Below are 13038 nucleotides of genomic sequence, written 5' to 3'. Positions count from 1 at the left end.
ATTTAAAGAATGGAGATGGAAGCAATGGCCTTCAGGGTCAAACTGCTGCCCCCATTAAGCAGGGCTGTCCAAATGATATTTCATAAAGTCCCATGAGGTGTTTGTGTTTTTGGCATTGAGGCATGTTTGAAGAACAATTTGGTTAAAGTGTGAATTGCACGAGGCTGCGCTGGAGCCAAAAGACCAGGATGGAGACAGACTGATGGGGTTTCTGATGTTGCTTTCCCAGGTCCACGAAAAGGTCAGCTCGGACCTTAAAGCCGTCCCTGAGAACGAGCCCCTGGACTCGGATGCCGAGGCGGAGATGAACCTGGTGGAGCGCATCAAGTCCATTAAGCAGGAGAAGTAACCATCAATCTCTCTTGTTGATGCTTTTCCGTGCCCGTTTCCCCTCGTTTTGTCTAACACGTGGAACTTTTTATCCAGAGAGGATCTGGCCTGTCGGCTCCCGGAGATGGAGCAGCCCGGTTCCGACCAGGAAAACCTGGACTCCGAAGCCTCGCTGAGCTCCGAGAGCCTCCTGGACGAGCAGCAGCAGCAGCGTTCCTCCGCCCATAACTCGGAGCCTGAAGGTCAGTCGCAAAGCCGCGTCTTGTTTTGTCCGTTCTTCATGTTTCTCTCTCTCTCGTGCGCGCGCCTGCGGGGATTCTGACCGCTGCACCGTCGGGGGCTGGGCCCCTCCCTGTCTTTTGTGGTGCAGGTCTGGACCAGTGATGGTGATGGAAGCGGTGCCGTCTGCTCTGTAGCAAAGCAGGTTGGACCACCAACAACTCTAGTGTGTGCGCATGTCAAATGCATGTGGACGCACCTGATACTGTGATCTACACTAGTATAGATGATACATACTACTATGGGTACTCTATCATCTACACTAGTATGGACGATATACAGGAGTATGGTTGGTGTGCAGGCAATCACTTTTTCAAACAGGGCCATGTAGCTTTGCATTTTTGTCTGTCTTATAAATTGAAGAGCTTGCAACCAAAAGGCGCTAAATCCATTTTGACTGATTTCGAGATGATTTTTAATTATGCACATATCAATCTATTTGGTCATCAAGTCTATATTGCAAATGAAAGAGCTATCAATATAGGTCATAAAAATGCATGCTATAAAAATCCTGGACACTCCATGTATTTTTTTATTTATTTTTTTTTTTTTCGGATTTAGCGCCTTTTGGCTGAAATGACGGATTTAGCGCATTTTGGCTGAAATAAATTTGAAGTCACCTTTAACTTCTTCAATGGCATTGTTGTAAAAGAATGTAAGGTGCTTTAATGTGCTATGCTAATAAAATAATTACAACACAGAAGCCATTCTCAACATACAATACAAAATAATAATTATTAATTAAATGAATAAAAATGTTATTAAAAGCAGTGCTCATATTTGACTGCACCATGAAGGTGACAGTGACAAAAATCATCTCATTACAAACTCTTTACATTGTATGTTTTTTAGTACAAGTAAAATAATGTTTCTCATGAAAGTTGGAGGTGTCAAGGTAGAGACATGCCTTTTATGGCGTAAAAAAAACTTCCATGTTACAGAATACTGTAAAAACACAATTTGTGTTCTCCTGAATTGCATAACATACTGTAACTATCATACGTGTACTTAATGTACACAAACAAAACAGGATGCGCACTGATACTGGCTTTCTGTATGTGCAGTGCCAATTGTATTCTTCTCTCTGATTGGTCAGATTATCAATAGATGGGAAACTTGGGCCAATCAGAATAAAGAATAAAGAAAGGGATTTAGCTCCTTTTGGTTGAAATCTGAAATGGAAATAGCGCCTTTTGGTTGAAAGCATAAATTTCATATCACTTTTTTTCATATTTTTTAAAATGATTTCGAGACCAAAATATGTGATTTGGATACACATGACAGAGGTCTATTAAACTCATGAAAAACATGCAACTTAGTGAAAATTGGATTTAGCGCCTTTTGGTTGCAAGCTCTTCAATTTAAGTTTTCATTTCAAAACAGCATGTTGTGATGATCTACTGACATGGTGCATGATCTCTAGTATGTCTAGCGTGATGAGGTGGTGGTGTTGCATGGTTGAAATGTCATCAAATAATCCTGCATGCATGCAAAAATGGCATGAAACATGATAGCATGACCTCCTCTTGCTGCTCCTCACCATGACGATTGTCTTTCAGGCTCGCTGGAAAACATTTTCATACACTTTGCTCCTCTTCCAGGTGGAGTTGGCCCTCAGCAGAGGCGATCCAAGTCCGCTCACTCGCCCCAACCCTCCAGCCTGGCGCAGAGACCGACGCTCCCTGGCGGACGTGCCTGTCTTCAAGACGCCCCTGCTATCTCCTCCTCCTCTTCCATCTCTGATCGCTCCAGCATCTCCTCCTGCAGGCGCCCGCCACAGCGCCGCAACCCCATCATCCCGGACACGGTTAAACTGCCCCCGGGGATCCACAACTCCAGCCCGGCTCGGCCTTCCACCCCTCCCGGAAAGCGAGCTTTTCACTTCCTGGTAAGGAGGCGGGATCACCCCGGGCGGCGTAAAGACAGCACCCAGTCGCTCTACATCGACGGGTCCGAGTGCGAGCTCTTGGCGCATTTCTCCTCCTGTCCTCCTTCTGCCTCCTCCTCGTCCTCCTCCATCTCCACGGCCGCGCCATGTCCTCCGTGCTGGGCAAAGGAGACGGTGGAGGACCACAGACGCTTTTCCGATCCAGACATTCCTTACATGGACGACGACGTCTGAGAAAGTGGACATTTCAATTAACTCATCAAGGAACAGACGACATGTTGCCAAGCACCTTTTCTACCGTTTTTTTTTTAAAGATATTGGGGTTACAGTTACGGTCAAGAGAGCGTTTGTGTGTCATGTCGCCCCCTATTGGTGGATCAGCAGAGTGTTTGCCCCAATTTATGCTAATTTAAGCTTCCAGTCGCACTTTGTCATTTCTTAGTTCTCCGAATGGAAAAAGTGAAGCCGACATGCTCACAGAAATACTAGCTTGTGCCTTAATTCATAGACAACTCTTTTTTTTGTATTGTTATTGTTGTTATGATGTTTGATGCTCATTTGGATGATGCATGTGTTGATGTTGGGGCTTCTCGTACAGGTGGATTGTACTGTGACCTGCTGGACAACAAACCACACCAAAATAGGAATTCATTGTCCTCGCGTAGCAACGGGAAATGCGAGCAGCACACGCCACTTTTTCCCTTTACAACACGCCACAGTGTCTTTTGACCGGACTTTTTCCAAGAACGAGCATCGGCTTCACTCGTCTGCAAACGGTCCCACCATGAATGTTCTGCTGCCAACATGGTTTTAATACTAATGTTCCTCTCTTGACTGCTGTAGGATTGCATCTTCTGGACCCGGATGCGTCGTGTGGAAGAGAGAGTGTATGTTTGGGACTGAATGACATCAAGGAATGCTTATTAAAAGTATTAATACAGAACGGCATGCGTGGGACATCATTCAGTGTAACTGCAAAAACATTTAAACAAATACAGTAAAGTCTTGTTATATTGATATCGGTTATAACGAATTACTGCTTATTACGATACTATTTTCATTTCCCGGCAAATTTCTAGTCTTTTATGATATAATAAGTTCCGTTACCCGGTTATTATGATAATCCGGTTACTACGATGCCCATTTCATCTCCCGCCAGCCAATTTGGTCTGCTTATATCGATACAAAAGCAGCTTAAATCAATCTTTGCTTAAGGATTTCAATACCAAAAAAGAACACGGCGAACGGCTGCTTCCAGTCAACTTTATTTTTCACACTTCCACCACCAGAGCGCGGCACACACACCGATTCCCGCACTTCCTGGTTCACAGGTCATGCTCAACCCGCCCCACATAGCTGGCCAAACACATGCCTGCAACAGAAGAACCAAATGACATAGCATACACACCTATTCCAACGAAGACACAAGCGTACAAATACATGTATTTAATTGTGTTGTATTCAGATATCTTTTTATCGTTCGTGGTTTCTCTCGTGTGTATAGAATCTATACACAAGAACGCAGTTGCTTCTTCTGTTGCAGGCATGTGTTTGGCCAGCTATGTGGGGCGGGTTGAGCATGACCTGTGAACCAGGAAGTGCGGGAATCGGTGTGTGTGCTGCGCTCTGGTGGTGGAAGTGTGAAAAATAAAGTTGACTGGAAGCAGCCGTTTGCCGTGTTCTTTTTTAAAAAAGTGCATTATTGCCCACTTTTAATGCAGTTCGGCGCAGGATCGGGTATATCGACAGTCCGGTTATATCGATATTTTTTTCCGACTCCCGACAATATCGATATAACGAGACTTTACTGTATTCAGTTTGTCAGGTGAGTACAGCCTGTGTCACCGTTGATGCATGTCACAATTGACACTCCTGACAATATCCGTCATTTTCATGAATAAATCAATGGGTCTACAATTTCATTGTGATCTATCACACACTGTAGCTGATGGACGGAGTAGTATTTCACAAGTAATTAAATGAGCTTTATTGAATGAACACAACGTAAGCAGCATGTATCAGTGAAGACATTTGGGCACAGAACATTTTGGGAATAAAGTGCATCATAAACCTCATTCGACTCCTGAAATATTGCTCTGTGCATCAGCTATTTCATACATTTAAACGACATTGTGGATTTGTAAACGTTCAATGATTTATAAACAACAGTCATGGAATTTGATGAAATGAGCTGAGATAACATCCAAACTTTAGCCCGGCTAAGCATACTGAAAAATCAAAAGAACGCATTTTGTAAAATGGCTAAATATGTTACATATAGGACCGTAGTGAACAGCACTTCGTTATTAGTATTCGTTATGTTTATAATCGTATATAAATGCGTTCTTATGTTTAGAAAAAGTCGATTGAAGAGGCTAACTCGGCAGCTTGTTATGCTAGCGCAGGCCGTCTTTTATGTCCCTGCAGTGTTTCCGTAGCCTGAGTAGTGTGTTGTAAACAAAGAATAATTAGGAGTGTAAAAGTGACTATTTGGGTGTTATTTAAAATAATAATAATGTTAAAAAGCTGTATTTAAAAATTCGTAAACATGTTTGCCATGTTCTAACTGCAAAAATACTCAAGTTATAAACCTTGACTCGTGCAGTACACTTCTTACACTTCATCCATACTTCATGCAGTACAATAGTCTTCTAAAATATAGATTTTTAAAATCAAGTTTAACGATATAACTCGTTGTAATGTAACATCGCAAACGTGCTTGTTTTTATTATTAAATCCTATCCACGTCCATACAACCGGCTTCCTGTGACGTCATAATACTGCGACGCCCCGTTCTGTTTGAATATGGCGTCCAGATTGGAGATTAATTTTGTTAGGTTATTGTCTCGTTGTGAATCTATAGCCTCGGATAAACGCAGTGAGACGGAATGGAGGCTGGAGAAGGTAAAATAACACAACAAGAGATTAATATAAAAATTAATTTATTTATTTGGCGCAATTGTCGTCAGCCAAAATTAGCATGAGCGTTGTTAGCCGTCGGTCGGTTAGCCACGTCGTCACTGAAGCTGTCACGGGGTTTTGTCAGCTTGATTTGTGGTGTTATTGCACAATAAATGTTATTTTGTGAGCTCATGTGCGCCCTACGACATGTAAAATGTACCTAAATAGATATTATTGCCAGAATAACCACCTTAGTAGCATTGTAGATTCTACTAAAACTATTAATACTATTAACTATCATAATTATTAAACTATACAATTAGGAATATAACCTATTCTAACCTATTGCTAGGTTGTGGAAGCCTTTCGTGAAAGTAATAGCTGTCTTTTCTCTAGTATGTTGGTGCCTTGGAAGAGATGTTGGTGGCTCTGAGGAAAAGCATAAGGTAATTTGAATGTATACATATTTACATACACTTTGGCGCCCTAAAATGTTTGCATTAAACATTCATTACCAAGGACTTTAAATGGATAGCATTGTTTGTTCAGCCGCAAGTGAATGGAAACTGTAGTATGTACGCCATGGAGCAGAAAGTCCGCCATGATGGTAAGCAAGAGAGGTGGGCGGGGCTAGGTACACTAACCATTCATTCACCAGCTCTGACCTGAGTTTCTCAAAAATGTTATGCCCAGTGCTTATTACACTTTGATGGAATAAAAATATATGAGTATATAAATGTGTACAAATCCATTATACTGCAGAAATATGATTTACATATAATAAAGATAATAAAAAAACTAGTCAAGCAGCAGTATGAAAGACACTTTCCTTCTTTATTTGAATTTCTTCCTTAAAGTTTACCAATGCATGACAATAAACATGCTGTGAAATAATAATACTTGTATGGATAATTAACTGGAAGTATTTACGCAATGCAACATTTATTTCAGTAATGGCATTGTTAAAACATTTGATAGACTACAGCCTAACTCATTCATCACCAAGTTGTCATGAGTTCAACAAATCACCTACAGAACCTTTAAGGTATGTTGTGTGGGCGTGCCACTGTCCTCTTTATTTAGAACCCTATCGGCTCACCATCATGGCGGCCAAACCTGTGCCGGGCATACGATGGAAGTGGATGCCCAGGTTGACAGTCCTATCCATTTAGAGTCCTTGCTCATAACTTCCCCCTGTATTTTTATATAATGAATGTCGTTTTGTCAACACCTGTTTGTGTTTACTCCAGCAAACCCACACCGGAAGTGCTGACAGAATACACAAGAAAGGTGGACTTTCTCAAAGGCCTTTTGGAGGCAGAGAAGCTGGTCAGTGGCACACTTTGACCACCATTGCTTGTCTTGTCGTCATAGTCACAGATTTTATTTTTTGCTTTTTCTCATAAATTCACCCTGAGTCGCTGATAAATGGTAAATACACAATGGTAAAATATACATCATACAACACGATGCAGGTGTATGTAAATATATATGTACATGGCATGATGTAGGAACAAGTGTGTCCATTCAGTGATGCCTCGTTGTTGGTGATTGGTTGGTTCCACACCTTGTGGCGATAAGTGAATTTCCACCAAGGAGGACTATTATTTATAAATGGATATTTTCTATTGTTGGAGCACAGAAAACTGTTTACGACAACCTTCTAAATACACTTTTTAGCATTTTTAGAGCCCTCTAGACATGAGGTAACACCCCTATAGTCATCATTACACCTTATTACCCAACATAGAAGACATAATAAGAGAAAATAAGCCATACATTCCTTATTATTGTTGCTATTTAACTCCATGCTCTGTACAGTACTTCCTGCGGTCTCGTCACCAATACTGACACCTAGTGACCAGTGTAGAATACTACAAGCCATCATTGAATGCCTTACATTTGCATTTAGGCATTCCTATCCGCGAAAATGCTTCATTTAGGCTGGAAAAAAGTAGATTTTGCTTAATGTTTTGACTAATATCCAAGCACGAACAGCATTAATATGTATTGAAAAACTATGATAGTGATGCTGCCAAATAGGAAGTGTGAAGTGGTGAGGGTTGGTGTATTTGTGGGGATCTACCGTACATACATTTTGTTTTTGTGTTGCTCTTCTTCAGTCATCAGCGACAGAAAAGGCTCTCGCCAACCAATTCCTGGCTCCCGGGCGAACGCCAACCATAGCCAACGAGAGGATGCCCGCCACGAAAACCGTCCACATGCAGACCAAGGCCCGATGTACCGGGGAGATGAGGAACGAGCTGCTCGGCACGGTAAAAACACAAGAAAACGAGAGGTTCCAGGCAGGGCGTCTCTGCATCCATGCTGTTCCATTTAACTCAGACACCTGCAACTGCTTCTTAAGACCAATAACCGATTTTTTAAAATATATCTACTTTTTAAATTAATGTATTTTATGTAAGGAAAAAGACGAAAAAAAACAGAGCACTACCTGTAGTGTGTGCACACCTTGCACAGATTTGGATTTGTCCAACTTAACCTGTTGGACTACTAGCACATCACTACTATCAGGAGAACCAGAGTATAGAGGGGAGGAGCCACCTGCTGTGGCCCAGCAAGGTGCACTGTATTGGGGCACATGCTTCAAGCAGCCAGTGAGCTGCCACGGAGGTCTCTGGCAAACCTTTTGCACTTTTCAAATGCCGCAGCACTTCAAGTGGCTGATAAGGTTGATTGTGTGCCGGATGAAGTGCAGGGCACGTTGTACAACATCCTTCCTCTTAAAGTGAATGTTTGTTTACATGCAAGCTCGCGGAAGTTAAGGCAGGCCGTTAACATAACAGACCGGAGAGAAAAGGAGCGCTTGATTTGCTAACCTGCACAGTACGGGTAATGTGGCCTCATTGGGAGTGTTTTTTTAAATTGTCGTTTATCGGAGCTACTTTTAATGTGACCAGGTTTACGGCTGCAACGTCATAATTCCCGATAGCTAATGTACCATTTTCTTTTATAAATATAAAAAATAATACATAGTAGTCATAATCTTTTTTTATTGTGAAGGCAACTCGTGTAGAAAAATAGTCAAACGTAAGGCAACATGAATGATTATGGTCGTTGCTACATTACCTGTATCAACTGTTGTTTGAGCAGGTGTATCTAATGAAGTGGCCGGTGAGTACATTTACAATAAAAGGTGTACCTTTGTCGGAATTCATGTTAAACCTTTGTGTCATTGCAGGGCTTGGCAAGCAAAGGTAAGAGTATTTCTAATGTCTTCCTTTATCAAAACATACCTTTTCAAAGTTCTCCCAAAGTTCTGACGTGTTTCCTTTCTCTTGTCGCCTCGCTGGTACAGAAACAGATTTACGCCACAGAAGGTAAAAACACACCTCAGCTGAATAACCTACCACAGTTTTATACGTCTTTTGCTTTGGTCTCGTCCAGAGGTCTGCCGCTAGATGAGCGCCAGTCAGCGGCCGAACTGGACGCCATCTTGCAGCACCAGCACAACCTGCAGGAGAAGATCGCAGAGGACATGCTCAACCTGGCCAGGAACCTAAAGAACAACACGCTGGCGGCACAGAGTATCATCAAACAGGACAACCAGGTGCTTGTTTACATCACAGCCACACTAGTCCATTCGGAAACCATCTTCTGCTGCAATAGCGGCTTGTCTCCACCAGAGGGCAGTAGAGACCAGTATTGCATGTGGGTGGGCACAAATTAGTTTGAATGATAAGCTTATTTCTTCTCTTACTTATGTTTGCACAGATGGCCACACGCCATCCATGATTTACTGCAAAGCTTTACCCCCCCACCCCACCAAAAAAAAACAAAAAACAAATTCAACCATCTACACAACAAAATAACCCAGATTTGTCTTTCCCTGCCATGTGTTGCTAGGCAGAATTCATAAGTCTCCATCTTAACTACCCCATACAGCAGTGACATCATAAACGGCTTCACTTTATCACAGCTTTTTAAAATAGGAAAAGATCATCTTTGGTGTTGAATACGCTCTATTATTAGTCCAATAATGTGATATTATATTATCCAGTCATATTGTATTAGTCCAATAATATCATATTATATTAATAATATGCATGTTCAATGTCTAAATGAAGAATTATCAAGCGTGAAAATGGCTTGAAGTAAAACACAAATGTCGATATGTAGTATTTTACACTACTTACTAGGTGTCAGTAATGTTACACTAATGAGACAGGAGGCACCACAGGAAGTACTGTACAGAACAGGAAATACACAAAAAGAACAAGGAACCATTACTAAAAATAATAATGTTAAAACGTGTATTTAGAAGGTCATAAACAGGTTTTGTATGCCATAACTACAAAAATATTCTATTTATTAATATTGAATACTACTATATTGAGCAATAGGAGTGTAAAGGTGACTATAGGGGTGTTATTTCATGTTTAGAGGGCTCTAATAATGTTACAAAACCGTATTTAAAAGAGGTTTTCTGTGTTCGGGTTCTTATTTTCTCTTATGTTTACGATAGTGATTAATAGGAGTGTAAAGGTGACTATAGGGGTGTTATGTCATGTTGAGAGGGCTCTAATAATGTAAAAAAGGGTATTTAGAAGATTGTAAATATGTTTTCTGTGTCTGATATGTCTTATTTTCTGAGTAATAGGAGTATAAAGGTGACTATAGGGGTGCTATTTCATGCTTAGAGGGCTCTTATATTTGCCGTGACTCACATATGAACTTAGGTGCCATCCCATTCCTAACCCATAGGGTTCAATAGGATGTGGGTCCACCTTTTGCAGCTATTAAGGCTTTAACTCTTCATGGAAGGCTACCACAAGGTTGAGGAGTGTTTATGGGAATTTTGGACCATTCTTCCAAAAGCACGTTGGTGAGGTCACACACTGATGTTGGTGGAGAAGGCCTGGCTCTAAGTCTCCGCTCCAATTCATCCCAAAGGTGTTCTATGGGGTTCAGGTCAGGACTCTGTGCAGGGCAGTCAAGTTCATCTACATCTTTATGGACCTTTGTGGACTGGTGCATAGTCATGTTGGAAGAGGAAAGGGGCTGCTCCGAACTGTTCCCACGAGGTTGGGAGCATGGAATTGTCCAAAATGTTTTGGTATCCTGGAGCATTCAAAGTTCCTTCCATTGGAACTAAGTGGCCAAGCCCAATTCCTCCTCCACCAAATTTCACACTCGGCACAATGCAGTCCCAAATGTACCGTTCTCCTGGCAACCTCCAAACCCTGACTCGTTCATCAGATTGCCAGATGGAAAGGCGGGATTCATCACTCCAGAGAAGGCGTCTCTTGCACCACTGCATCGCCTTGGTGATGTATGGCTTGGATGCAGCTGCTCGGCCATGGAAACCCATTCCATGAAGCTCTCCTTGTACTGTACTTGAGCTAATCTGAAGGCCACATGAAGTTTGGAGCTCTGTAGCAACTGCAGGAAGTCGGCGACCTCTTTGCACTATGCACCTCAGCATCCTCTGACCCAACTCCATCAGTTGACATGGCCTACCAACTCTTCCATTTCTTATATTAAAGCTGACGGTTGACTGTGGAATATTTAGGAGCCAGGAAATTTCACCACTGGATTTGTGGCCATGTCATTAGAATACCTGATTGTTATCGTTTGGATGGAGGGGCAAATACCTTTGGGCATATAGTGTACTTAGACACAGCTTCTATTTACCGCCTCGCCCCCTCCCTCCGTGCAGACGCTGAGCCACTCCATGCGTCAGGCGGATCTGAACTTTGAGAAGCTGAAGACGGAGTCGGAGCGCCTGGAGCAGCACGCCAAGAAGTCTGTCAACTGGCTGCTGTGGCTCATGCTCATCCTGGTCTCATTCACCTTCATCAGCATGATCCTCTTCATCAGACTCTTCCCCAGGCTCAGATGATGCTCAAGACTCGTCTCTCAAGAAAGACGTCGTGTATACGCGTTTGAGCTCGAGGTCAGGAACAGCGTTAGATGAAATAGTGGACTGGTGAAAAACCACCCGACAGACCTTTCATTGAAGGACCGTTATCCCGGATAACACATCCATCCATCATCATCATCATCACAACAACTTTCATTCATTAAACGGATCATAAATGTGCAGAAATGAAGTCTTCCCCTTTAAATATGCTCACAATTGTTGCTATTCCGGGCTGCACGGCGGTTAGTGGTTAGCAGCTAGGAGACCAGGGTTCAATCCCACCCTCGGCCATCTCTGTGTGGAGTTTGCATGTTCTTCCCGTGCATGCGTGGGTTTTCTCCGGGTACTCCGGTTTCCTCCCACATTCCAAAAACATGCTAGGTTAATTGGCGACTACAAATTATCCATAGGTATGAATGTGAGTGTGAATGGTTGTTTGTCTATATGTGCCCTGTGATTGGCTGGCCACCAGTCCAGGGTGTACCCAGTCTCTCGCCCAAAGACAGCTGGGATAGGCTCCAGCACCCCTGCGACCCTTGTGAGGATAAGCGGTAGAAAATGGATGAATGAATGAATGAGTTCTCCTATTTTGTGTGGAAGTGGTAACTTTTTGGCTTCTTATTTTGTCTTTCCCCACCCTCGGCCATCTCTGTATGGAGTTTGCATGTTCTCCCCGTGCATGCGTGGGTTTTTGTCTGGGTACTCCGGTTTCCTCCCACATTCCAAAAACATGCTAACAAGCTAACTGGCGACTCCAAATTGTCCATAGGTATGAATGTGAGTGTGAATGGTTGTTTGTCTATATGTGCCCTGGGATTGGCTGGCCACCAGTCCAGGGTGTACCCCGCCTCTCGCCCAAAGACAGCTGGGATAGGCTCCAGCACCCCCGCGACCCCGTGAGGAAAAAGCGGTAGAAAATGAATGAATGAATGAATGTTGCTATTCCTGAAATGTTAGCATTCCGTTGGAAAAAGTGCACAATCCTTTGGAAAGAGCTAAAAAGAAGCGGCTAACTAATGCATGGAATGGGACGCACCGATTCCACCGAGAAAGCCCGTTATTGGAAGCCCTCCAGCAAGCTTTAGGGTCTTCTGCCCATGCTGGGAGTATACAGTATACAGTATGTAGTAACATGTACAATGTCAGCATTCATGTTACTACATACACTATACAGTATGTAGTAACATGTACAATGTCAGCATTCATGTTACTACATACACTATACAGTATGTAGTAACATGTACAATGTCAGCATTCATGTTACTACATACACTATACAGTATGTAGTAACATGTACAATGTCAGCATTCATGTTACTACATACACTATACAGTATGTAGTAACATGTACAATGTCAGCATTCAGATATGTCAGATATGCCTTTATTCGTCCCTCAGTGGGGAAATTTGCATTGCACAGCAGCAAGAGTACAGAATCAGTTAAGCAGTACAAAGTACACAATATAGAAAAATAAACAATATAAACAACCCAAGTATTAACAAAATCAACAGTTTTTCCCAGAGTTACAGTACAGTATACATTATGTAGTAACATGTACAATGTCAGCATTCATGTTACTACATACAGTATGTAGTAACATGTACAATGTCAGCATTCATGGTGACATTGTACATGTTACTTCATACACTATACAGTATGTAGTAACATGTACAATGTCAGCATTCATGTTACTACATACAGTATACAGTATGTAGTAACATGTACAATGTCAGCATTCATGGTGACATTGTACATG

General features: G+C 42.3%; 2 protein-coding genes across 5 annotated transcripts in view; both read left to right on the top strand.

Annotated features, from left to right (window-relative positions):
* The window catches only part of myo9bl (myosin IXb-like), a 111097-nt gene extending 107657 nt beyond the window's left edge, over positions 1-3440 (top strand). For all 4 annotated transcript variants that reach the window (XM_058074376.2, XM_058074377.2, XM_058074375.2 and 1 more), the window contains 3 exons: positions 230-345; positions 427-572; positions 2211-3440. In XM_058074376.2, the coding sequence (XP_057930359.2) occupies positions 230-345; positions 427-572; positions 2211-2731 (783 nt within the window). In that variant the 3' untranslated portion in view covers positions 2732-3440. The remainder of the gene's footprint in view (positions 1-229; positions 346-426; positions 573-2210) is intronic.
* A 1803-nt stretch (positions 3441-5243) lies between these two features.
* use1 (unconventional SNARE in the ER 1 homolog (S. cerevisiae)) lies at positions 5244-12146 on the top strand. Its single transcript, XM_058074381.2, has 8 exons — positions 5244-5401; positions 5795-5844; positions 6649-6727; positions 7522-7674; positions 8601-8616; positions 8718-8739; positions 8807-8969; positions 11079-12146. Exons 1-8 carry the CDS (start codon positions 5303-5305, stop codon positions 11259-11261), a joined length of 765 nt encoding a protein of 254 aa, XP_057930364.2. The 5' UTR covers positions 5244-5302; the 3' UTR covers positions 11262-12146.
* The last annotated feature ends 892 nt before the right edge of the window (positions 12147-13038 follow it).

The sequence above is a fragment of the Doryrhamphus excisus genome, linkage group LG4, assembly GCF_037039965.1.
Source record: "Doryrhamphus excisus strain RoL-2023G ecotype Guam linkage group LG4, RoL_Dexc_Guam_v1.1, whole genome shotgun sequence".
NCBI classification, from domain to species: Eukaryota; Metazoa; Chordata; class Actinopteri; order Syngnathiformes; family Syngnathidae; genus Doryrhamphus; species Doryrhamphus excisus.
This window is presented reverse-complemented; position numbering and strand designations above follow the sequence as displayed.